The sequence below is a fragment of the Giraffa tippelskirchi genome, chromosome 7 (genome assembly GCF_054371585.1).
Source record: "Giraffa tippelskirchi isolate mGirTip1 chromosome 7, T2T-mGirTip1v1.2.pri, whole genome shotgun sequence".
NCBI lineage: Eukaryota > Metazoa > Chordata > Mammalia > Artiodactyla > Giraffidae > Giraffa > Giraffa tippelskirchi.
Genome location: NC_137281.1, coordinates 35,285,629 through 35,308,535, shown reverse-complemented (window position 1 = coordinate 35,308,535; position 22,907 = coordinate 35,285,629). Strand labels below are relative to the sequence as shown.

The 22,907-nt window shown below is 51.1% G+C and overlaps 2 protein-coding genes across 15 annotated transcripts in view; one reads left to right on the top strand and one right to left on the bottom strand.

Annotated features, from left to right (window-relative positions):
* The window catches only part of CNGB1 (cyclic nucleotide gated channel subunit beta 1), a 70,543-nt gene extending 61,849 nt beyond the window's left edge, over positions 1-8,694 (bottom strand). For both annotated transcript variants that reach the window (XM_081511773.1, XM_081511775.1), the window contains exons 1-10: positions 8,575-8,694; positions 5,966-6,123; positions 4,849-4,906; positions 4,479-4,551; positions 3,556-3,676; positions 3,401-3,446; positions 2,965-3,001; positions 1,356-1,431; positions 1,062-1,101; positions 566-725 (exon numbers count right to left, since the gene is read on the bottom strand). In XM_081511773.1, coding sequence (XP_081367899.1) covers positions 566-725; positions 1,062-1,101; positions 1,356-1,431; positions 2,965-3,001; positions 3,401-3,446; positions 3,556-3,676; positions 4,479-4,551; positions 4,849-4,906; positions 5,966-6,115 — 761 coding nt within the window. In that variant the 5' untranslated portion in view covers positions 6,116-6,123; positions 8,575-8,694. The remainder of the gene's footprint in view (positions 1-565; positions 726-1,061; positions 1,102-1,355; positions 1,432-2,964; positions 3,002-3,400; positions 3,447-3,555; positions 3,677-4,478; positions 4,552-4,848; positions 4,907-5,965; positions 6,124-8,574) is intronic.
* Positions 8,695-14,229: 5,535 nt separating this feature from the next.
* Positions 14,230-21,811, top strand: SPMIP8 (sperm microtubule inner protein 8). Of its 13 annotated transcripts, none has more exons than XR_014060017.1 (8): positions 14,230-14,334; positions 15,082-15,338; positions 18,766-18,827; positions 18,980-19,221; positions 19,631-19,692; positions 19,913-19,977; positions 20,328-20,360; positions 21,647-21,811. XR_014060017.1 is itself a non-coding variant. In XM_081511768.1 (8 exons), the coding sequence occupies exons 2-8, from the start codon at positions 15,116-15,118 to the stop codon at positions 21,675-21,677; spliced, it is 651 nt and encodes a 216-aa protein (XP_081367894.1). In that variant the 5' UTR covers positions 14,230-14,334; positions 15,082-15,115; the 3' UTR covers positions 21,678-21,811. The 13 variants fall into 13 exon arrangements, 8 of the variants coding, with proteins under 8 accessions (XP_081367894.1, XP_081367891.1, XP_081367896.1 ...); XR_014060020.1 differs by having other exon boundaries at positions 18,980-19,251; XR_014060016.1 differs by having other exon boundaries at positions 15,007-15,338.
* Positions 21,812-22,907: the final 1,096 nt, after the last annotated feature.

The following is a 22,907-nucleotide window of genomic DNA, read 5'->3' as shown; positions in this document are numbered from 1 at the left end:
TTAAATGCGTGTATCCTTTAAGCCAACAACTTCATTTCCTCTGATTCAGTTGCACATGAACATGATGATGCCTGTACAAGTATATTAACTGTCGCAAGAGTGGAAACCCACCTAAATGTCCACCAAATGGTTAAATAAAAGCTGGTACATCAGTATAATGAAGTAGTATGCAGTTGCTGAAAGAGTGGAATTGACCTTTATGTGTAAAAACCACCTCTAAGATACATCTTGAGGTTAAAAAAAAAAAAAGTGAGATGAACTGGAATCTACTGCTAGAGTCTAGCGTATCTAGGGTTTGCTGCTGCCAGGTATGTGTGTTTAAAGGAGAAATGTGCTCCGAGCTCATCTGCATCTAGGAATTGTACAGAAGCAGGAGAAGCTGCTGATGTGATTGCCCAGGGAGGGGGCGCTGCAAACCCATTGGAATTTTCTCCCAGGTCATGTGTTACTTTTCTAATTTAAAAGACTTGGGTTTTTTGAGGGGGGAGGGGGGGAGGTTGGTTTTGGGCTGGGGCGAGGCACTGAGCCTGCTGCCCATGGGAGCAGAGGCGTTTGAGGGGCTCACCTGGCAGAGTCCTGTGGGGGCGGCAGGGAGGAGGTTTGAATACTGGGCTGGGGCTCTGGGGTTGGTTCCTCCTCAGGATTCAGGGGGCCAGGAGCGGGCAGGGAGGGGCTCTCCTGGGCCTGCGGCATGGGCTTGATCTCCAGGGCAGGTCCTGGGGGCTCTAAGTAACAGGGAAGGAGGGGGTAAGGATGACATGGTGGGGCTCCATGCAACCCCTAAGGGCATGGGATCCAGATTCGAGGTGCCAGTGTGACTGAGTGGGGAGCCCTTCGGGACCACACTAACTCCCCCCATCCTCAGACAGACGTGGAGCTGAGGTGCAGGGACTTGTCCAGGCCTTCACGAGGCTGGACTGGGGAAGGGGTTTCAGGGTTCCCACAACAGCCAGTTTCCTGCAAGCTGAACCCCTCCCCGAGTACCCTTGGAGCCCCATTTGTACCCCCAGCCCAGTCTGTGACCATCCCAGGCAGCCCCTCCCCAGGTCCCGTCCCTGTACCTGGACCCAAGGCAGCATCTGTAGGCTCATCGCTCCAGCCCTGGGTCAAAACAGGAAGTGACGTCACGGAGGAGGAAGAGGCCGCTTGCACTCAGGGCTTAGCCCCTGGCCAGACCCGCCCACCCTTCCCCTCCACTCCTCGACCCTCTTGCAGCCACTCCTCCCCATTAAGTACTCTCCAGGGAGGAGAACACCTGTCCTCCGCCAAGTGTCCCAGGGGTGAGGACTACTTGCTGGAGTAGGTAGGCCCTTCCTGGGTAGTCAGCTGCCTGCTCTCTCTTTTCTTCAACTCACCTCAGAGGTTTTCGGGGGCTGAGGCAGCATTTTCTCCAGATTCTGCTCAAACCAACGGAGCAGCCAGGGCCCGGGCCTGCAGAAACGCCAGCGGTCAGCTGAGCAAACTCAAGCGATCATCCCTTCCCCGGCTCCCGTTCCGCACAGTGGGGACCTGGGACTGCATACTCTTAAAGGGCTTCCAGTGGTAGGGGAACTTCTGCCAATCTGAAATTCTGACCCAAGGCTGGACAAGGCTCTGGAACCACAGGCCCAGCCTGCTTGCGGACCTGAATGCAGCATTGCGGGGGGTGGGGGGTGGGGGTGCTCCCTGTGACTGGCACAGAGAGGTCTGGCCTCATGGGTGTGTGAGCAGTGTGGTCACACAGGGCCCCATACTTAGAAAGGCTCATATTTGGTTTAATGCTCTATTGTCACCATCTTAAACTCTTAATGTTTAAAGGAGTCTTGCATTTTCATTTTGCACTGGGCCCTACCAATTACGTAGTTGGCCCTGGAATAAACATTGGGTCCCCAGATCCATCTAGCCTCCAGGCGGCCCCACTCTCTTCAGGCAAGCTCCATGCTCCCAGGGGAACCCATCTCCCAGGTGTGGCCCAAAAGAAAGCTGGCAAGTCCTCTGGGTACCTTCATCCTTAATGGCTTTACTGGTCTCACAAGTCTCCAGAGTAACCCTGGGAGCCCATGACCTAGGCAGCCTCCAGGGGACAAAAGAAATAGAGAGCAAGTGGGAGCAATGAATGAATGAATGAATGAATGGTATGTGTGATTATATATTAATTCATTCATCTCTTCTGTGCTGAGTCACCTTTGTATGGCAGGCACTGTGCTGGTCACTAGGGGTTTGGCAGTGACCTAGACAAATATGCCTGAGTTCAAGGACCTGACAGTCTAACAAGGCACAGGCAGGTAGAGCTCAGTGAGGCCCCTCCCAGGAGAGGGACATGGGCTCTCCCATTTGCCACAGTCACCACCCAGCCTGCCACCCTCTCAGTCAGTTCTGAGAAGTCAGAGCAAGAGGAGCAAGAGTGTCAGTCGCTCAGTCGTGTCCGACTCTTGGCGACACCATGGACTGTAGCCCACCAGGCTCCTCTGTCCATGGGATTCTCCAGGCAAGAATACTGGAGTGGGTTGTCTTTCCCTTCTCCAGGGGATCTTCCTGGCCCAGGGATCAAGCCCAGATCTGCACTGCAGGCAGATTCTTTACTGTCTGAGCCACCAGGGAAGCACCCTGAGAAGTCAGAAGCTGTGGCCAGCTGTGAGGCCAACTGGGCACTCTAGTGTCCCCCATGGTGGCCCAGACCCTGCCTCTGGGCACCCACCTCCATGTGGCACCCACCTACACAAGGCCCACCCCTAGGCAGCTCACCCATGCCTTCTCCCCGTCCTCAGAAAATGGCCCCTATCTGAGGATCTCCCAGTAATGAACACAAAAAACTATGAGCAGCACAGGGCCTATCATTCCCATTTTGTGGATGAGAAAAGTGAGGTCCAGAAGAGACAAGAGGCATGTCCAAGGTCACACATAGAGGTAGTGGTGGACCCTGGGCTCTGGGCATGCTGAGCCCACCACACACACTGCAGGTAGAGCTCGGGGACAGGGACTCACCCAGGGTCTTCGGACCTGGGGTGTTCAGTGGGTTCATCTGCAAAAGAAAAGAAGCCTGTCAGCAGCAAGAGGCCTGCCCTGAGCCCCCAGTCAACCCAACTCAAACCCAGGTGTGAACCAGATGAGCTCTGGCCCCATGGACTCTTCCCCCAGATCCAGGCCCAACCCAGCAGCCCCTAAGTGCTCAGTTGCTCAGTCATGTCTGATTCTTTGTGATTCCATGGACGGTAGCCTGTCAGTCTCCTCTCTCCATGGGATTTTCCAGGCAAGAATACTGGGATGGGTTACCATTTCCTTCTTTGGGCATCTTCCCAACCCAGGGATTGAACCTGCATTTCCTGCATTGGCAGGCGGATTCCTTACCACTGAACCACTAGGGAAATCCTAGCAGCCTCTAAACCCACCACTATAATGCCATCCAGCCTCCTGTCCTTACCTGAGCCCCCAGTGCTGCACTGCCCAAGGATCTGTGCTCCTGCCTGCTGAGACAGACAGACAGACAGACAGACGTGGGCAGAGGATACAGGTGCACTGGCCTCCATGCTGCCCCTTCCCCACCTGACCCACCTCAGCTCCCAACCACAGTAGTACCTGATCTGGACTCTCCATGGCCGCAGCAGTGTTCTGGGAGGGCCTGCTGCTGTGGACGGGCTGCGGGACAACCTTCTCCATGCCCTTCCTGAGCCAGGTCAGCACCCTGCCTCTGGGACCGCTGAGGGACAGAGAGACCGGCCTGCCCTCAACGTTCCCAGCCCCTCCCTGGTCAGCATGGCAGTCCACAGCATCCTAAAGAACTTGGTTTGAACCCCAAGCCTCTATCTCCCACTGTGACTCTTCAGACACATCAACTCCCTCCTAGAGCCTCGTGTCCCTCTCTGGAAAATGGAGGACACCAATGCTTGGCGAGGCCAGGCATGCCCCATGCCATTCGAAGCCCATCCTGCTGAGATGCTCAGTAAAACATCAGCCAATCATCCTTGTGCCCAGTTAGCCTGGCTCCAGGGGGCCCCTCCTGCACTTGGCTTGTGTCTTGTGTTCTGGAAGGGTTGAGGGTTTCCTGTGGGGTGTTTCCTTGTGACAGAGGCTTGTCAGCCTAAACAGGAGAATCACAGACTCATCATCTAAGGCCAACCCTGCCACAGACATGCTCACTGGGGCAAACACCCAGGGTCTGAAATGTGAGCTATTTGGGAGATTTCATGGAAAAGTCTGGATTTCTATCTTCATGGGGAAAATCAGAAGCTCTGGCCACACCAAATCTGCATTTCACCCAAGCACTGAGAAATCTCTGGTCCCCAGTCTCCATTTCTCTTGGTCATATGGTCCATTTGGCCTAGGAAACCGCCCCCCCCCCACCTCTGCCTGAGGCTCTCCTCAGCCAATTCCTAAGGTCATCTGGGCATTTGCTTGGGAATGACTGAAGACCAGAGAGCAGTGGCCATCCCTGCCCCCTCAGTGGCTCCCTAGTTTGGGTGGGGGGCTAGCCCTGAGGAAAGGGGAGGGTGCTGCAGTACCTGTTAGCTTCGGGAACCACAGAGACCTGGGCCTGGAGGGATGTGGGTGGAGTGAGAGCAGTCTCCTGGGTTCCTGGAAAGAGTCCCTCTGACTTTAGGACTGGACCCTCTCAGAGGCCCATTTCTACCCTGCTGGGGAGGTCAAGTCAGAGGCAGAGGAGAGGGGAGAACACTGAGGGAGTTGGAAGCCTGCAGTCCCAGCTCAGCTCAGCTAGAAAGTCCCCAGGAGTCTGCCCTTAGCTTCCCTGAGCCTCAGTTTCTTCATCTGTGAAATGGGTCTACCAGCCTCATGGGCTGCTGCAGGGCTCTAAGTGGAGGATACAGCCCTTCTCCCTCCCCCCACCCACCCGCCAGGGCTTCCAGCACTCACCCTGAGGGCCCAGAGTAGCCACAGACACTTCCTTCCCCATGCAGGGCTCCTCCGGTGGCTGGAGGGTTCAAACAGGGCCATGTGAGCCCTCAGTGATGCCAGCCCTGGTGCAGGCAGGGCAGCCCCTGACCCACCCATGACCAAGCCCCCACAGGACCAAACAGCTCTATTCTCACGGTGACCTCTGAAATCCTAGGGCCTCACCTCCCACCTGGGAGACAAGGTGTCTCCCAGGTCTACCACCTCGCCCAGATCGCTGCCCCACTTAAGTGTGCATACACTTATATTTGCATATAGATCTAGACACAGATATTTGTGTGTACACACATACATATATATGCCCAGTCACATAAACATACACACACATATATAAGCATATACAAATATACTTGTGGTCTTGCACTGACACACAAATATGTCCTCATGAACACATAATTTCAGGTCTATTAACACACAAATACACAGATGTGCATACATGCACAGGTGCACAAAATATGTATATAAATCTAGTGCTGTCCCAAGTGTGGACCAGGAACCAGTGGCAGTCTGCAAACTGTTACTAGTCTACAATGTTCAAGAGGTTTGCAGCAGATTATATATCAACACACTGCTTCCTTTAAGGAGAAAGTCATACTGCAAAACAAATACCAGCTGAACTAAGAAGTATGCTTAATACATAGTAGATTTACCTCTGGCAAGTTCCTGGTCTCCTCCTGGACTGGTAACAAACAGTTCAGGGCCTGCCTACTTTGATGAGTTCTGTTCTGGACTCTAGAGTTTAGAAAACAATGGCCAGTGGGCCAAATCCAGCCTAGTGCTTACTTTTGCAAATAAAGTTTTATTGGAACACAGCCACCAAGTTCATTCATTTATATATTGTCCCTGGCTGTTCTCACACTACAGTGGCAGAATCGAGTAATTAACAGAGATAGTGTGACCTGCAAAGCTTAAAATGTTTACTATCTGACTGTTTACAGAACCAGGAGACCCCCGCTCCCCACGTTTCCTTTTGGCCCCAACTTTCTCTGTTGTGGAAGCTGGGTGGGAGCAACTGATCCAAGCTGGGGATTCTCTGAGCAGCGAGGCCAGCGTGACCTTCCTGGCTCTTCATTCTTACCAGGGACACTTCCTCTAGCTCAGTCTCCTTGGGGGGTGTTTCAGGCTTCGGCTCCAACTCTGGCTCTGGTTCTGCCCCTTCCTCCTCTTGCTTGGTCTTCTGAGGGGTCCCTGGGGGCTGAGGCAGCACCCTCTGGACCCAGCCCAACATCCTGACACCTGTAGGGGACAAAAGTCCTTAGGTATCCCCTGAATGCTCACCGCTGCTCCCACCTTTCATGAGCTGCTTTTGTGAGTTACATATTTCCCTTTTCTTTCACCATCTTTAAAAAGCATTTTTGCAATTATACTTCCAGGTATTTTCCTTACAGAAACATTCAAGCCTACAAACATATGTGTGTAAAGCGGTGGGTCATGACAGTGTTATAGAAAAAAATGAAAAACATCCACATATCCATCTGTGTGTTGTTAAGTCGCTTAAGTCGTGTCTGACTCTTGTGAGCCCATGAACTGTAACCCACCAGGCTCCTCTGTCCACAGGATTTCCCAGGAAAGAATGTTGGAGTGGGTAGCCATTTCCTTCTCCAGGGCATCTTCCCAACCCAGGGATTGAACCTGTGTCTCCTGCATTGCTAGCAGATTCTTTACTGCTGAGCCACCAAGGAAGCCTGTAGGAGACTGGTTATTAAAGGGAAGTCACTCAGTCGTGTCCGACTCCTAGCGACCCCATGGACTGCAGCCCACCAGGCTCCTCCATCCATGGGATTTTCCAGGCAAGAGTACTGGAGTGGGTTGCCAGTGCCTTCTCCGAAGACTGGTTATTGGGAAGTACCTAATTGTTCATCTGTAAGCAGAGCACAGACTAAATAAATATCCAATAATGGAATATTATGGAGCCATTGATTTTAAGTAGATCTATTTGAACTAACATGGAAAGACCTACATGCTCTGGACTCCAGTCATGAGCAAATCAAGTAAATGCTCTATGCCTCAGTTTGCTTGTCTGTAAAATGGGGATGTTAATAGTAGCTATCTTGTGGAGATAATTGTGAGGATAAAACAAACTGGTGAGAAGAGTGACTGGCACGTGATGAGAGCTTAATAAATGTTGGCTGTGACTATTATTGGATGTCAAGCAAAAATGCTAATTTTAGATTATCATGTTCAGCATAACCTCATTATAAATTTTTTAAAATACATGATGAGCAGCATATGAATGGAAAATAACTTTTTTCTTTAATATATTATAAAAATTAACGTATTTTCATGATTTAGAAATTTTTAAGATAAAATAACAGGCTCCCTTTTTCATGGTTTACTGCGATAGCTACCTTACATGGGTTCAGATTCTGGCTTCACATATCTTTAGGGAATGGGCCGCCCTGACCTTATGATTACACCCCTGCAGGATGGCCCGGCTCAGCGAGTATCACACAGATCAATATATGCAAACTCCCAGCCCTTATAGGGCCTTTTTGAGGCCGTGCTGGCATGGTGTGTCCTCCTTCCCCTGGCCACGGGCAGCCAAGGTATTAGTAGAGTGCTTCTCTGTCCCTCCACTGCCAGGGACCCTGGTCCAGGGCTGCAAAGGGCAATCACAGGCCCAGGATCCCTGCCCCAGGGCCCAGCGCCACACTGCCTGCCCTTCTGCTCACAGCCCCCACTTCTGTTTCCACTCTGGCATCAGCAGCCCAACTCCTCCTAAGTGAAGCTGTGGTTTGGGACACAGCTCTTAGTGAGGGGGTCAGATCCCTGGCTCAGCTGCCAACAGTGTGAACCCTGGCCAGACATGACATCTCTGGTCTTCCCTTTCCTTGTTGGGTGTGGGAGTGTCGACACTGATTTCCAAGGTTGACAGAGCTCCACATGGCATGTTTAGGATGGCAGATTTCACCACTCCAGCCAGGCACAGGCAGCTCCATAAGCCACGATCACTTCATCCTTGTTCTCACCTCCGCCTCCTCCTCAGCCTCAGGAAAAGAAGCATTTTTTTCATTACCACTTTATAGCTAAGGAAATGGAGGCACAGAGATGTCAGTAGACCTGCCCAAAGTAACACAGCCAGTAAGTGACCCAGCTGAGCTTACACTCAGTCTGGCCTGACTCCAAGGTCCTACATATACCTGGAGGTGCTGACATTTGCCCAGGATTGGCTGCTTCTGCACCCTGGTCCTACGAGCCAGTTCCCAGCAGGCAGCAATTCTGGCTTGTGTTTCTGAACCTTTTGGAAATGACTAGGGGAGCCTTCCCTACTCCAGTTTTCCTTCTTTCCCCAGCCATTCCCTCCTGGATAGAAACACCTGCAGGTCCCTCCTGTCTTTATGCCCTGTTGCTGCTGATTCCACATTGATGAGGGAGGCACAGGCAGGAAGGGGGCCTGGGAGTGGTACTCAGAGCAACAATGGTACCTGGACCACCAGCCTTTCACAATCTTCCAGGGAAGCTGCAGGGATGCAGATACCTAGGCCCCTCTAAACACTTTGCAGGACCTGAAATTCGTATTTCACAAGCTGCCTTGGAGATTCACTAAAGTTTGAGCCTCACGGGGAAAAACAAGCCTCCAGTTTCCAGCCTTGCCAGGTTCTCCATGTCTAAATGCCTTGCTAGGAGAAGAGCATGGAAGGGATCCTATCAGGGGTCCCACAGAGCCGCCACCTCACCCTGAGTTACCTGCTCGGATGCCGTCCACCAGCCAGGACTTGCCTTCTTCCTGCTTCTCTCGGCTGGCTTCTCAGACACAGCGGGGATTAATTGGCAGCAGCAGGGCGGTGTGCAAAGGATTAGGAGATGCTAGAGAGGGTGGGGAGGTGGTGGCGGAAGAGAGGCGATCAATGCCAAGGGAGCTGTCAGCAACCCCCCAGGGGCCAGCAGGGATCTGGGCCTCAGGGAAGGAGCCCCACGTGACTCTGGTTGGGGCATCGTGATTCCCCAGAGACCTTGGCCAACCCACCTAGTGATGGTGGGAGGATAACTGTTTACAGCCCCCAGGGGATCTGGGGAGACTCTTCAAGGTGACAGGGGCTCATCAACTCTCAGTTAGCAATGGCAGCAGGCACATCCCAGCTCTCTAGCCCCAATGCAGGGACTCAAGCAGGGTCTTTCTCTCCCAGAATCTTCTGCAGCTTGTGCAGGGTCTCAGCACCCTTCCCTTGGGATCCACCAGAATGGCTATAGTCCCAGCGCTGGGCCTTTAGGGAGGATCCAAGGACTGATGACTGCATTCAAGCCGGCCTCCTGAACTGAGGTCAGACCCTAGAGGGGAGATGGTGATCTCAGGGGAGAAGAGGAGAGGGACAGAGATCCAGTGCAAAGGTGCTCAGTGAGGTGACATGACCTGGGTGAGGGGCAGGGCGGTGGGCTGTTTAGCAAAAGGCAGGGGACTTAAAAAGCAGAGATACCACTTTGCCAACAAAGGTCTGTAGAGTTAAAGCTATGGTTTTTCCTATAGTCACGTACAGATGTGAGAGTTGGACCATAAGGAAGGCTGAGCGCTGAAAAACTGATGCTTTCAAATTGTGCTAGAGAAGACTCTTGAGAGGCCCTTGGACTGCAAGGAGGTCAAACCAGTCAATCCTAAATAAATAAACCCTGAATATTCATTGGAAGAAATGATGCTGAAGCTGAAGCTCCAATACTTGGCCACCTAATGGGAAGAGCCCACTCATTGGAAAAGACCCTGATGCTGGGAAAGATTGAAGGCAAGAGGAGAAGAGGGTGAAAGAAGATGAGATGGTTGATGAGATGAGATGGCATCACCAACTCAATGGACATGAGTTTGAGTAAACTCAAGGAGATAATGGAGGACAGAGGAGCCCGGTGTAGGGCAGTCCATAGAGTCGCAGAGAGTCAGACACAACTTAGCAAACGGGGGACTGTTCAAGACCTCTGAACAACAGGGGACTTGACTTGATCATCTACAACATTTTTCAACCTTGCCTATGTGTCAGGCGGCATGCCAGCCTCGGCACACTGAGAAAGACAGAAATCGGACCTGCCCTCACAGAGCTTCTATTCCAACAGAGGACTCAGAAATAAAAAAGATTAACGATGAGTTTTAAAATATTGCAGATATGCTGAGTGCCATGCACAGAGCAGAGACATGTATGAGGTGATGAAGAGTAGGGGTGGGCATAAGTGCCTATACACAGAGGCAAATATTTGAGCTGAGATCTAAGATTTGAGTGAATGGTGTTTCAGACAGAGGATACCAGAAGGGAAAATAAAGGTCCTGAGGCTGAAATGAGCTTGGATGCACCTGAGGGACAAAGTGGGGCCGGGGGCTAAGTGGGGGTAGGGGAGAGTGGAGGGAGATGAGGTCCAGGACAGATCAGGTAGGGCCTGTAAGCCACAATCAGAAGCTTGGGTTTTGGCTGATGGCCCATGGAAGCCCATCATGGTTTAATTTAGAACAGGGGCCAGACACAATCTGTGAGGCTGCTATCTGGTGGGCAAGTGTGGAAGCAAGAAACTAGTCAGGAGGTAGTGGAGGAGCAAGCTGCTTTGTGACTGGATGACCCATGGGCTCTCCTTCTTATGCTAAAACTCGGATATGCGACTCATCCCCAAGGCAACTGGTGTCAGAGAATGCTCTTTCTGTCAGTAAGGTTGGACACCAATGGCAGAGCTCAAGGTAGCCCCTACTGTGCTTTGTCAATACGCCCAGCTGCTGGGGATCAGCGCTCCTCCCCCAGGCATCTCCAGCCAGACCCCTGCTGGGAAGAGCCAGCTCTCCTACTCTGCCTGGGTGCCCAAGCGATGGCCTGTATCATCGGTGACACCTGCTCAGTGGAGGCCAGGGCAGAGATGACGAGGCTTGGACTAGGGTGGCGGGAGAGAGAAAAGGGGAGGAGAGGGAAGAGAGAGGTGTTAAGGGTGTTCAGCTTGGGAAGAGTTTTGGGGGAAAGTCATGAGCTCTTGGTTACGATGTCTGAGAGACATCAGAGTGTAAATGTGCAGCGGGTACCAAGAGGTGTGTGTGTGTTGCGGCAGTGGCAGGGGTGGGGGTGGGGTGGGGTTGGAGTTTAGGGGAGCCGGACGCCTGGAGACAGAAATTTTGGAGGTATCAGCTCAGCTTATAAATGACGGTTAAAGCTGCAGGGCTGATTGAATCCAATGTAAAGAAGAGAAGGACCAAAGATGATGCCTGGAGCACACTGACATTGTGTGATTTGGGGAAAAGGAGGAGGGGCTGGAAAAGGAAACTGAAGGAGCCGGTGGGGAGGGAGGGGGAGGACCAGGAAGTGGGGTGTGCTGCAGCCAAGACTGGTGAGTGTATTGGGAAGAGGAGTGGTCTCCCGGGACTACCAGGTGAGCAGAGGCTGAGCTGTGCCCCCAGGCTGGGCAACCTGGAGCATGAAGCCTGGGCAGTGGGCAGAGTCAGGTGGGTCTGGCTGAAGAGTAATGGGCTCTAAGGTGAGGAAAATGAATGGGCCTCAGCCATACCCCCATTGGGTGACTCTTCTATACATATACACAGATAGTAAAAAGCCAGACTCAAAAGATCCCAATGGTTTGTGCATACAAAGCTCAGAAAGAGCATTATCAGCCTGTCTTGTCTATATGGCTGCAAACGTAGATAGTGAAACTACAAAGAGAAGTGGAGGAGGTCTTCCCTGGTAGTCCAGTGGTTAAGACTTCGCCTTCCAATGCAGGGGGTGTGGGTTTGATCCCTGGTGGGGCAACTAAGATCCCGCATGCCTCGGGGCCAACAAACATAAAACAAAAGCAATACTGTAACAAATTCAATAAAGACTTTAAAAATGGTCCACATCAAAAAAAATCTTAGGAATGGAAAAGAGAAAAGCAGTGGTTATACTACTCAGCCGGCAGACAGGTTACCTCTTTCAGGAGGTGGGATTGGAAAAGGGGCTGTGGAAGCTCCTAGGGATTGGCAGGGCTCTAACATGTTTTCTTTAGCTGACCTCAATTTTCTAAAACAACGTTATCGTAGTATAATTTGTATGCCATAAAATTCACCCATTTTAAGTGTACAGCTTAATGATTTTTAGTAAATTGACTGGACAATGCCACATCTACTTTCAAAAAATAAACTACTTCAGAGCATTTCCATCACCCCCAATAAGATCCTTCATGCTCATTAGTCACTCCTCATTCCCACCCCCCAGGCCCAGGCAACCATTAAACTGTTTTCTGTCTCTAAAGATGTGCCTTTTCTAGACATTGCATACAGATGGATTGTATAATGTGTAGGGTGCTTTTGTATTTGGTTTCTTTCATTTAATATAATGTTTTGATGGTCATTCACATTGTGACATGTATCCATAATTCTTACCTTTTTCATTCCCAAGAGTATTCCATGGCATGGATATACCACAGTCTGTTTATCTATCCATTAGTCAGCTTAAATTGTTTCCATATTTTGGCTATTATAATTAACGCTGCTATGAACATCTGCATGCAAGTCTGTGTGTGTACATATATTTTCATTTCTCCTGGGAAGATTCTTAGGGGTAGAATTTCAGGGTCATATGGTAAATTTAAGGCTTCCCAGGTGGTGCTAATGGTAAAGAACCGTCTGCCAATGCAGGAGATGAAGGGTTCAATCCCTGGGTCGGGGAGATCCCCTGGAGAAGGAAATGGCCACACACTCCAGTATTCTTGTCGAAAGAATCCCATGGGAGAAGCAAACTGGAGGGCTACAGTCCACAGTGTCACAAAGAGTCAGACATGACTGAGCCACTTAGCACACACACACACTCATGGTAAATTTATGTTTCATGTTTTACAAGACTGCTACACTGTTTTGCCAAGTAGTACCCCTGTCTTGACCCAACTGGTGGTTACAAGGGGTCTCACTTTTTCAGTCGTGTCCGACTCTTTGCGACCTGGTGGACTGTAGCCCGCCAGGCTCCTCATTCCAAGGGATTTCCCAAGCAAGAATACCGGAGTGTGTTGCCATTTCCTTCTCGAGGGGATCTTCCCGACCCAGGGATCAAATCCAGGTCTCCCGCATTTCAGGCAGACGCTTTACCCTCTGAGCCACCAGGGAAGTCTAGTAATTATGAGTTACATTACATGTTTAAGCACCTTTTAGATTTTGTTATTTTTTAAGATTTTTTTTTGATATGAACCATTTTTAAAGGCTTTATTGAATTTGTCATAGTATTGTTTCTTTTTTTTATGTTTTGTATTTTGGCCAGGAGGCAGGCGGGATCTTAGCTCCCCAACCAGGGACTGAACCCACACCCCTTGCATTGGAAGTACAGATTCTTAACGACTGGAAGTCCCTGGATTTTGTTACATTTTTAACTTTAAAAGAGTGAAAATTTTTCAATGAAGTGGTGATGAAGTCAACCCTAGGAAATTTTTCTCTAAGGGGTGGGACTTGGAGATGCTGCTCTGGGGGCTGGATGGAACACTACACTAGAGGAGGAGGAGCTAGGGAGCCAAATCCTACTGGAATCTCACAGCAGGGGTCCCATGGCCCTTTCAGCTCAGCAAGTGGACAGGTGTATCCAAAACACATGCCAAGATATGCAAATAAGTTAGCACCGCCACAGGGTTCCCTCATGGGGGTGGAAGGGTTTCCCACCTCCAGTGGTTCTTTTTTTTTTTTTGGCTGCACTTTGTAATCTGCAAAGATCTTAATCCCCTGACCAGAGACTGAACCCAGGGCCACAGCAGTGAAAGTGATGAGTCTTAACCACTGGACTGCCAGGGATCTCCCTCAGTGGTTCTGACCACTTCAGGGTGCTTGGCTTAGTCCCTCATGACCTCGCTTTGGGAAGGTAGGAGGGAAGCTCCAGGCCTACAGGGGGCTGGCCGTGGAGTATCACCTGCTAATCCCTGTTGTGCTGAGGCCACCAATCTCACTGATCCCCTTATGCTGACCCTGGATCCTGGCAGCCACTAATCTCCACCTCTGGAGCCTCAAGGACTGGCAGGCAGGGCAGTGCCCTCTTGCCTGAGGTTTGTGAAGAGAGAAACACCCTGCCAATTCAGATACCCTTCCTGACAGGGTCCAGGACCCTTGCTTAACACAGATGGGAACTTTGAGGCCCAGAGAGAGACAGTAACTAGTCTAACATCACACAGTCTGCCCTAGCCAGCCAGCCCTACCATGGTTACCCCTAGGAAGCCCCAGCTACTTGTCTGATTTTCTCAACATGCCCATCCTGTGTGAGCCCCAGAGACAGCAACCTTCAGGCAGGCTGAACAAGGGGGCCAGTGTAAGGACCCAAGGGGGCAGCAGGCTCTTCTCCTTGGAGCCTGTGGTTGCCAGGGTTGCCAAGGAGCTGGTGCCCTCACAATGAGCCTGCAATGGGCATTGTCTCTACAGAATGTCCCTTTATTCTCCTGTCTCATAAGACACTGGGGCCTGGCCCATTTCTCTACCTCTCTTCCTCATTGAGCAGGCAAAGAAGGAGAAAATCTCTGTAATCCTGAGCACCTGGGGCTGGTGGCCTGCAGGTGAGGTACTGCAGAGGTGGATGGGGGGCAAGGGGTCCTCCCTCCCCCTCCTCTCACTGCTCCCATTCCCTGTCCCTCCCTTCGAAGGCCCAGCCCCTGGGGCGGCTTCCCCATCCAGTCATCATGCCCACTCCCCACTAAAGGTCCTCTCTCCTGCTACCCACCTCCCTGTTGCCTACCTCCATCTCTCACCTCCCACTAGGGTCAGAAAGAAAGTAACAGGACTCAACAAATTCTCACTGAAGTTAAAATGACTCAAAGGCTCTGGGAATATCTGCTTTTTAAAAGGGAGCGCTGGAGAACCAGCCATATTTTTTTCTAGTTCATATCCATTACGTTTCTCCCTTTATTTAAAACTTCCCCATGTCTCCCTGTAGAATGTTGAGTAAATGCCAGGTACCTGAGCTAATGCCAGAAATCCATAATTAATTACCCAGAGGCAGGCTGAGCTCACTTCTGAACCCACTTGCTGCTGTTGCTTCCTGCTCATTATTGCAGAATAGACAAAAATGGCATCTCTTTTAGACAATTCCCTGAAAGCCCCAGCCCCAGCCTCCCCACACACACCCCCTCCTGTACCGACCTCTGCCAGAGCTCTTACCACATGCGCTGTGAGTGTGTGTGTATCTGTGTGTGTGTGCGTGTTTCTGAGTGTCCCCGACCCCACCACAGCTCCTGGCTCACAGTAGGTGCTCAATACATGTTGGATGACAAGTCAGCACTGGCCAAGGTTGTGTCCCCATACAGAAGGGTGTCTGCTGGGTGTCTCCGCCACCCAGCCATGGCCCGCATCATCGACCTGGTGCCCTGGGAGGATGGCTCCACTCACGTGTATGCGTCCCCGGCCATCCTACTGCCCATGCCGCGGCAACGCAACCAGCTGGCCGGTGTGAAGCAGCAGCTCTACCACCCGGCCCTGCCCAGCCTGCGCCGCATGGACATGGACTCTGTCAAGGCCTGCCTTTCCGACGAGCACTGCCAGTCCACCACCTACTGCCGCAAAGGTCAGGCCACTGGCCACTGCTGGTGGCCCCTCTGGGCCTTCAGGGAAGGCGTGGATGGTTTGGAGGAGAGAGATCTCAGAGGGAGAAGCCAAGAGTGGCAGATGAAAGGGTTAAAGGGACTAGTCCCAGCCCTGCTCCTCCTTGCCTGAGAATCCTCTGGGTCTGAGCCTCTGTGTCCCTATCAGTAAAATGGGAATGCTAACAGGGTGACCTCTCAGGGCCATTGGGAGATTGTTGTTGTTCAGTCAATAAGTCAGAAACGACTCTTTATGACCCCATGGACTGCAGCATGCCAGGCTCCTCTGTCCTCCACTACCTCCCGGAGTTTTTTCAAATTCTTGTTCATTGAGTTGGTGATGCTATCTGACCATCTCATCATCAGCTGCCCCCTTCTCCTTTGCCTTTAGTCTTTCCTAGCCTCAGGATCCTTTCCAATGAATGGTATCTTCGTATCAGGTGGCCAAAGTATTGGAGGTTCAGCTTCAGCATCAGCATCAGTCCTTCCAATGAATATTCAGGACTGATTTCCTTTAGGATCAACTGTTTGAGATTAACTTTGTGAGATTAAAGTGAGATAAGGCATAAGAAGCCCTTAGAGTAGTGCCTGGCACATACTATGTGCTCAACAATAATGTTGTTATTATTCATTGAGAGAGAACTGCAGAGGTCAGCAGTGCAAGAAGAGGAAGAATAACAGCAGTAATAATTTCTGCCCAGTCATCTCTCCCTTTGAAAAAGGAAGAGAAAGATACTTGTCATGAAAGGAGGGGAACATGGGAGCCTCTGGGGTTAAGGACCACACGGGGTTAAGGAAGAACTCTTCATCGGCTGACAATCTTGGGTATAGAAGTAGGGATGCCATGCAGATGCCCACATGCATGCATTTCAGCACATTTATTCATTGCCTGCTTCATACTTGAGTCTGTGCCTGAAACAAAGGCCTTCTAGCTAGAGGGAGCAGCACGTGCAGAGGCGTGGAGGGGGAAAGCTGAACGAGGTGTTGGTGAACTTGAGGGATTTGGTTGGGCCCAAGCTGAGCGCAGAAGAATTGATGCTTTTGAACTGTGGTGTTGGAGAAGACTCTTGAGAGTCCCTTGGACTGCAAGGAGATCCAACCAGTCCATCCTAAAGGAAATCAGTCCTGGGTGTTCATTGGAAGGACTGATGTTGAAGCTGAAACTCCAATACTTTGGCCACCTGATGCAAAGAGCTGACTCGTTTGAAAAGATCCTGATGTTGGGAAAGACTGAAGGCAGGAGGAGAAGGGGACGACAGAGGATGAGATGGTTAGATGGCATCACCGACTCAATGGACATGAGTTTGGGTAGACCCTGGGAGTTGGTGATGGACAGGGAGGCCTGGCGTGCTGCGGTTCATGGGGTCACAAGGAGTCGGACACAACTGAGAGACTGAACTGACTGACTGAAGGACGAAGTTTGTGAGGGCAGCAGGAGCTGTAGCTGGTGGTGGGGACGCAGCTCAGGGAGGGCCCTGTCATTGAGCTCAGCAATCTGGACTTTCTTGGGAGGTAGATAAGAACCCCTGAAGACTTTAAGCAGGAAAGAGGTCTGAGCATTGGGGTGTCGGGGAGGGGGTGACCCAGAGGGACTAGAGGTGGATAATGGGGAAGGGGTTGGTGGCTGGGACACTGGGAGGGACCACAGCCTTCAGGAGGTAGTGACAGTGTCTTGGCCATGGGGGAGGGATTTGGAAGGTATTTAGGAGATAAAGGAATAGTGCTTGGTACCAGTGTGAGTAGAGGGGCAAGAGTGGGGAGTTCAGGGAGACAGCCAGGTTCAGGCTCAGGTGACAGATGGAGTGAGCCTGTCATAGACAACGGGGGGATCTCTAGAGGTTCCACAGAGACCCCTGCAGGGCCAACAGGGAAAATACAAATATGGGAAGTGGGTGGGGAAGCAGTGGGGGGTGGGATGAAATTGAGGTGGAGACCCCCACACCCGCCCCTCTAAAAAGGGGAGCAGCTATAGGGTACCCCTTGACTGCTGTGTGGGAAGGGTCAGCACAGTTCTACCAATTTCCTAGCTCCCAGGAGAAGCCAGGAATCTAGATTTATAGGGAGAGCTCTTGATTTAGATACACATTTTATTGCAAGTAAGTTTTAATCAAAGCAATGGAGCCACAGGTTCAAAATGTTCTAACAATGCACTTTTTAAAAATTCTTGCTCTTACTCATTCCCCTCATTCCCACTTACAAGTAACCACTCTGAGTTCCTGATGTATCCTTTCATTCTTTCATATGGCAAATACAAACCTGTTCTTTTCCTCTCCAACTTTTTTTTTATTACGAACATATTCAAACATAGAGGAAAGTTGAAAGACTAATATTGTGAACATTTATTACCTTCCACCTGCTTCAATTAATGTTTTGCCATATTTATTTTCATTCTCTCTCTCTTTCTCTCTCTCTCTCACACACACACACACTTTAGCAATCAGTTTCCAGTGATAAAAACAACCTCCTACATGAATCCCTACTATTATCACATTCAGGAAAGTTAAAGATAATTCCCTAACATCCAATATTCAGTCCATATTAAAATGTCCACAATTATCCCCAAAGATGTCTTTCATAACTGTTAAAAACTTTTTGGAACCAGGATTTGATCTAGGATTCTGCCTTGTAATTGGTTGTCATGTCTCTTGGGCGTTAGTATAAAACCAGTCTATCCACTTTCCATTTTTCCCTCATAATATTGACTTTTTAAGGAGTCCAAAACAGTTGTGTTGTAGACAAGTCTTATATTGTGAATTTGAGTAGTTCTTTCCTTATGGTGTTGTTTACCTTGATAGTCTAGTTTCTGTAAACCAGGAATTAGATGTAGAGGCTTGATTGTAAAAGCTTTCACAGGTGTTGAATGCCATATTTGCCTTGATGGCTCGGCAGGGGGCACCTAACATCATTATCTCACTATTCGTGATGCTGTTTGATGACTTGGTTAGGTGATGACCTGAATGTATATTCTTGTTTGCCTCCAGTCATCTCAATTTTAGGCTTTAAAGACAAAGGTAGCACATGGCACATACTCTTCTGTACCTTGGAAGTTCTTGAATCAAGAACTTTATTTTTAATCAAGGTATAGTGAGGATGCATCACGGTTTATTTAGCCAGTCCTTTAATGACAGACACTTGGGATTTTTCCAGTCATTTTCTGTTATAATACAAACAACGCTGAAATGAGTAAACTTTATACCCACATCATTTCCCAGTTGTGCAACTATAAAATAGGATAAATTCCCAGAAGTAGGAGTATAGGGTCAAAAGGTACGTGTATTTATAGTCCTGATAGATAATGCCAATTTCTTTCCATAGGCTCAAATTAATTGATTATCTCCTCTGGCAATGTATTGCAATGACCCTGTTTCTGATAACTGCACTAACTCCTCTCCCCCTCTCTCTCTCCTTCAGATGACTTTGATAATGCCTACTTCACACTTCTCGGTGTCCCCAACAAACCACTTCAGTGCTTGGTGAGCGTCCTTTGTCCCTGGTTTGCCCTGGAGAGAGGACTTGAAGGTCCCTTGTGCACCCAGCACCAAGCACCTCCGGTCCCAATCTCCATTCCTCTCACTTCCTCAGCTCCATCTCTGGGACCCTACCCCGCCCTTCCCATCTCTTTCAGGGGCTTCAGGAGCCCCCTGGGTCAGATGGTTCGAGTGCGCCCCGCTCCCTGACTCCCTTCGTCCTAGGACATCACGGAGACCGGCCAGAGGCTCCGAAACAGGTACCACGAGGGAAAACTGGCTCCCATCGCACCGGGCATCAACAGGGTCGACTGGCCCTGCTTCACGCGCGCCATCGAGGACTGGTCCCGATTCGTGTCCTCCGCCGGCGAGTTCAAGCTGCCCTGCCCGAGCAAGAAGGGTCAGTCTAACCGCGCGGAGGATGCCCTAGGTGGGGAGAGACAACTGGGCAGCTTGGTCCATAGAGTTGGAACCCCGAGCGCTGACCAGGGAAGAGTAGGGGGCTTCCGGGGTGGAATCCGACAAAGACAGGCGAATAGGAGGAGCTGCGGCACTCAGGGGGACCTACACGCGGGCCAGAGGAGGGTCGCAGAGGCGAGGCTTATATTGGGGGGTGGGCGGGGCCAGGTCCGAGCAATGGGAGCCAATGGGGTGGAGGTGGAGGGCAGGCGGAACAAAGTCCGGAGGTGGGACTGGTTCCTCGAGCAGGCGTGGGGCGTGGCTTGACCTAGGGGCGGGGATCAGGTAAGAGCGGGGGCGGGGCTTGCTCTGGGCGGGTGTGGGGCCGGAGACCGGCGGTCTTTTCGCAGTCGAGAGCTTCAGCGGCTATGCGGTGCGGTACTTGAAGCCGGAGGTGACCCAGAACTGGCGGGTAGGAAGGGCTGCTCGCCGACCGGCCCCTGGGGACGCCAGGGTGGAGGAGGAGCGGCTAACACGGGGGTCGGGGAGGGGAAGAAGAGACCTGGATAGAGTCTCCCAGAGCCCCGGGGGCCAAGATCTCCGGCAGTCAGCGCTGTGTGGGGCGTCGGCGAGGGGCGAGGCCCGTGTCCCCCCTCTTCAGTAGACACCCACATCCCTCTGGCCCGCCCCAGTTCTGTCTTAACCAGAATCCCAGCCTGGACCGCTATGGACAGAAGCCCCTGCCTTTCGACTCCCTGTAAGTGACCTCCACAGACCTCGGGGGACCCCATACCTGGGAAGGAGGCTGGGGTCTTGACAGCTTTCACCAGCACATACCAAGTGGCCCTTGAAAATGTGAGACCTCAAAAGCATCGATTGGCTCCCAAATACCACAAGAAAATTGAAATTTCAAAATGAGTAAATGTTTAATTCCTACCAAATGGAGCATCCTGTCATCCAGTCCCTAGCAACTCCACCCTTTCAGAGTGGAGGCGTTTGGGTGGGGCGAAGGTGCAGTGTAATTCTGATGGGATGGCACTTCCCGACGTGGCGGTTCCCAGAGAGGGTCACTCTTCTCCGCCTCTGCCTCACCCTCCTCTATTTCAGGAATGCTTTCCGACGTTTCAGCTCCAACTACAGGTAAGGCCCCAACTGCAGGAGGAGGCGAGTGACCCCGCCCCGCCCCCACCCCATCTGACCATTCCCCCCGTGGGGCCTCGCTCTGCGGCCTCCTCGCTCAGGCGATTCTCAGATCCCTCTCCACTGGTAGAACCTCATGAGGGAGGTGCCGGGTTATTGGTAGCCTCCTGGGTGATGTCAGGAGGATTCGAAGGGCTTCCTCCTGGAGAGATCCTCTCCAGGCAAAAGTGCAGCCCACTGGGAGGTGGAGGGAGCAGTTATTGTTGTTCAGTCCCTTAGTCATGTCTGACTCTTTGCGACGACCCCATAGACTGCAGCACGCCAGGTTTCCCTGTACTTCACCATCTCCCCAGAGTTTGCTCAAACTCATGTCCACTCGATTTGGCCCAGTCAGGACAAAAGACAAAGATGGGGGGTAGTGGGATGGGGGAGTGGTTACCTGGGCAAAGAGCAGGGATGGAAAGAGTAAAGAGATGTACAAGAAATATGACGGAAAGAGCCAAGAATTTGCCTTCTAGGAGGCAGGTAAGGTGGTGGTAAGGACTGGGACTAGTGTTCCCAATAGGAGAATGCAAGATACTCAGGCACCTTCATAACTTGGCTGTCTCCCACCTCTCCAGTCCCATTCCCTACATTTCAGCGGTACCAGACTCCTGGGGGAAACTCAAACCACCCACACAACCGAGCACTCCACATCTTTGCTTGTGCTGTTTCAGCACTTAGATGATCCTTCCATCTCTGCCTGGAAAACTCCTCCTTACTCTTTAAAGCCCAGCCCAGATGTCCCATCCTCCTTGAAGTCTTCTCTGACCTTCTGCCCCTCCCCTCCAACTCAAACCACCCCCCTCCAGAGGGTCATCTCATGTGCATCCCTCTCTATTTTGGAGCACACAGACTATTGCATTATAATTCCATATTGATGAAAGTTTGTCTTCTGTCACCTACCCTTGCACATTCAAGGGAATGCTATCTGTTTTTATACTACTATATATGCCTGCCAGAGTAGGCTCACTAAATGATTGAAAAATGAGTCAGACTCACAGGAGATAAGGATGAAGCAAACTGGAAGTGGGGCTTGAAAATCAAAGGGACCAGCCAAAAATATATGAAAGGAAATAGGGAGCCAGTGAAGGCTCTTGAGCCATAAGAGACAGGATGGATGCTGTCCTTTCAGAACCTTGAAGGCAGGTAGGTGGGTTTTGTGGGGAATACCTAGAGAAGGACAACCTGACTTTTTCCCCAGGACACCCTGGAGGCCCCCGCCTCACCCCTGTTTCTTTCCACAGTCGTGTCAACTATCTGACCCCCTGGCGTTAATCTGTGAAAAGGAGGCTGACACCCAGGCTGCCTAACTGTGCTACTCACGTTCCCCAGCAAGACAAGGGTATATGGCAGCCGTACTCATCTCCCTAAGTAGAAATAAACCTTACACTCCACAGGGAGGCACCCAACCCGTGTGTGTATGTGTGTGTGTGTGTGTGTGTGTGTGTGTGTGTGTGTGTGTGTTGTTGCAAAGGCTGGGGGAGGATCAGGACCTCAGGATGATGATATTTTACCCTAACCTGCCTTCTGCCAGCTCCTGGAGGACTGATGGGGTCTAGGAAAGATGTATCTGTTGACCCCAGGCAGAGAGTCAGGGTCTAAGCCCCAAGCCCCAGCTGGGAATAAGGTACAAATGCAGACCAGGAATTAGGTTCTCTCTGTGCCCCTGTCTGCTGCTTATAGGCGTGCAGGCAAGCCCCTTCCACCTCAGACTCTGAATTTGAGTCAAAAAGAGAAAAGAGAGGGCACAAAAGGGATTTAAGATCCCTCTCTCAGAAGCCCTTGCCATACCAATATAGGCTGGGGGGCTTCCCTGGCCCTGGGTCCCCTTGAAGTGGAGTCAGGCCCTGGAGGTTTGGCCTAGGGCCTTGATTCATGGTGAAGCAGCACAGTGTAGAAGTAAGGTGAGGTGCCTGAGGCCACTCGGAGAAGAAGGTTTCCTCTGCCCAGGGCATTGCCAATGAATATACCGCAGAAACAAAAAGTTATCTGCTCTGTCCACAAAGCTTCAGGACTAGTTCTGATTGCCTACCAACCTACAGAGAGGATGTCTGATGCCCTCCGGACAGCCATGGGTGTTCCTGGGCCAAGTCCAGAATAACCCTGCTCAAAGGGGTAAAGGAGAGTGTCTCGGCATGGCTGGGGTTAGAGCAGCCAGCCTCAGCACTTAGCTCCAGGATCTTCCAAACACCATCCCACCTGTGGCCAGTCTGCAAGGACAGACCCAAATCAGGGTCAGTAGCCACCAAGCTCACGAGGTATTTGAACAGGACTTCTGACACTATGATCTGGGACTTCAGGGATCCACAAACCTTCCGAAATCATGTGCAAAGCCATGGGTCCACTTACATTTGCATTTTCCATGGAAAATCTCCTTGTTTTCACTTGATTCTCAGGAGAGCCAGTGCCCACAAAGGTTAGGAAACCCTGACTTGCATCCTCCTCATCAACTGCAGGTTGAAAAATCCCAAGAGATGGAGAGAGGCCACTGAGCCTGAGCCATTG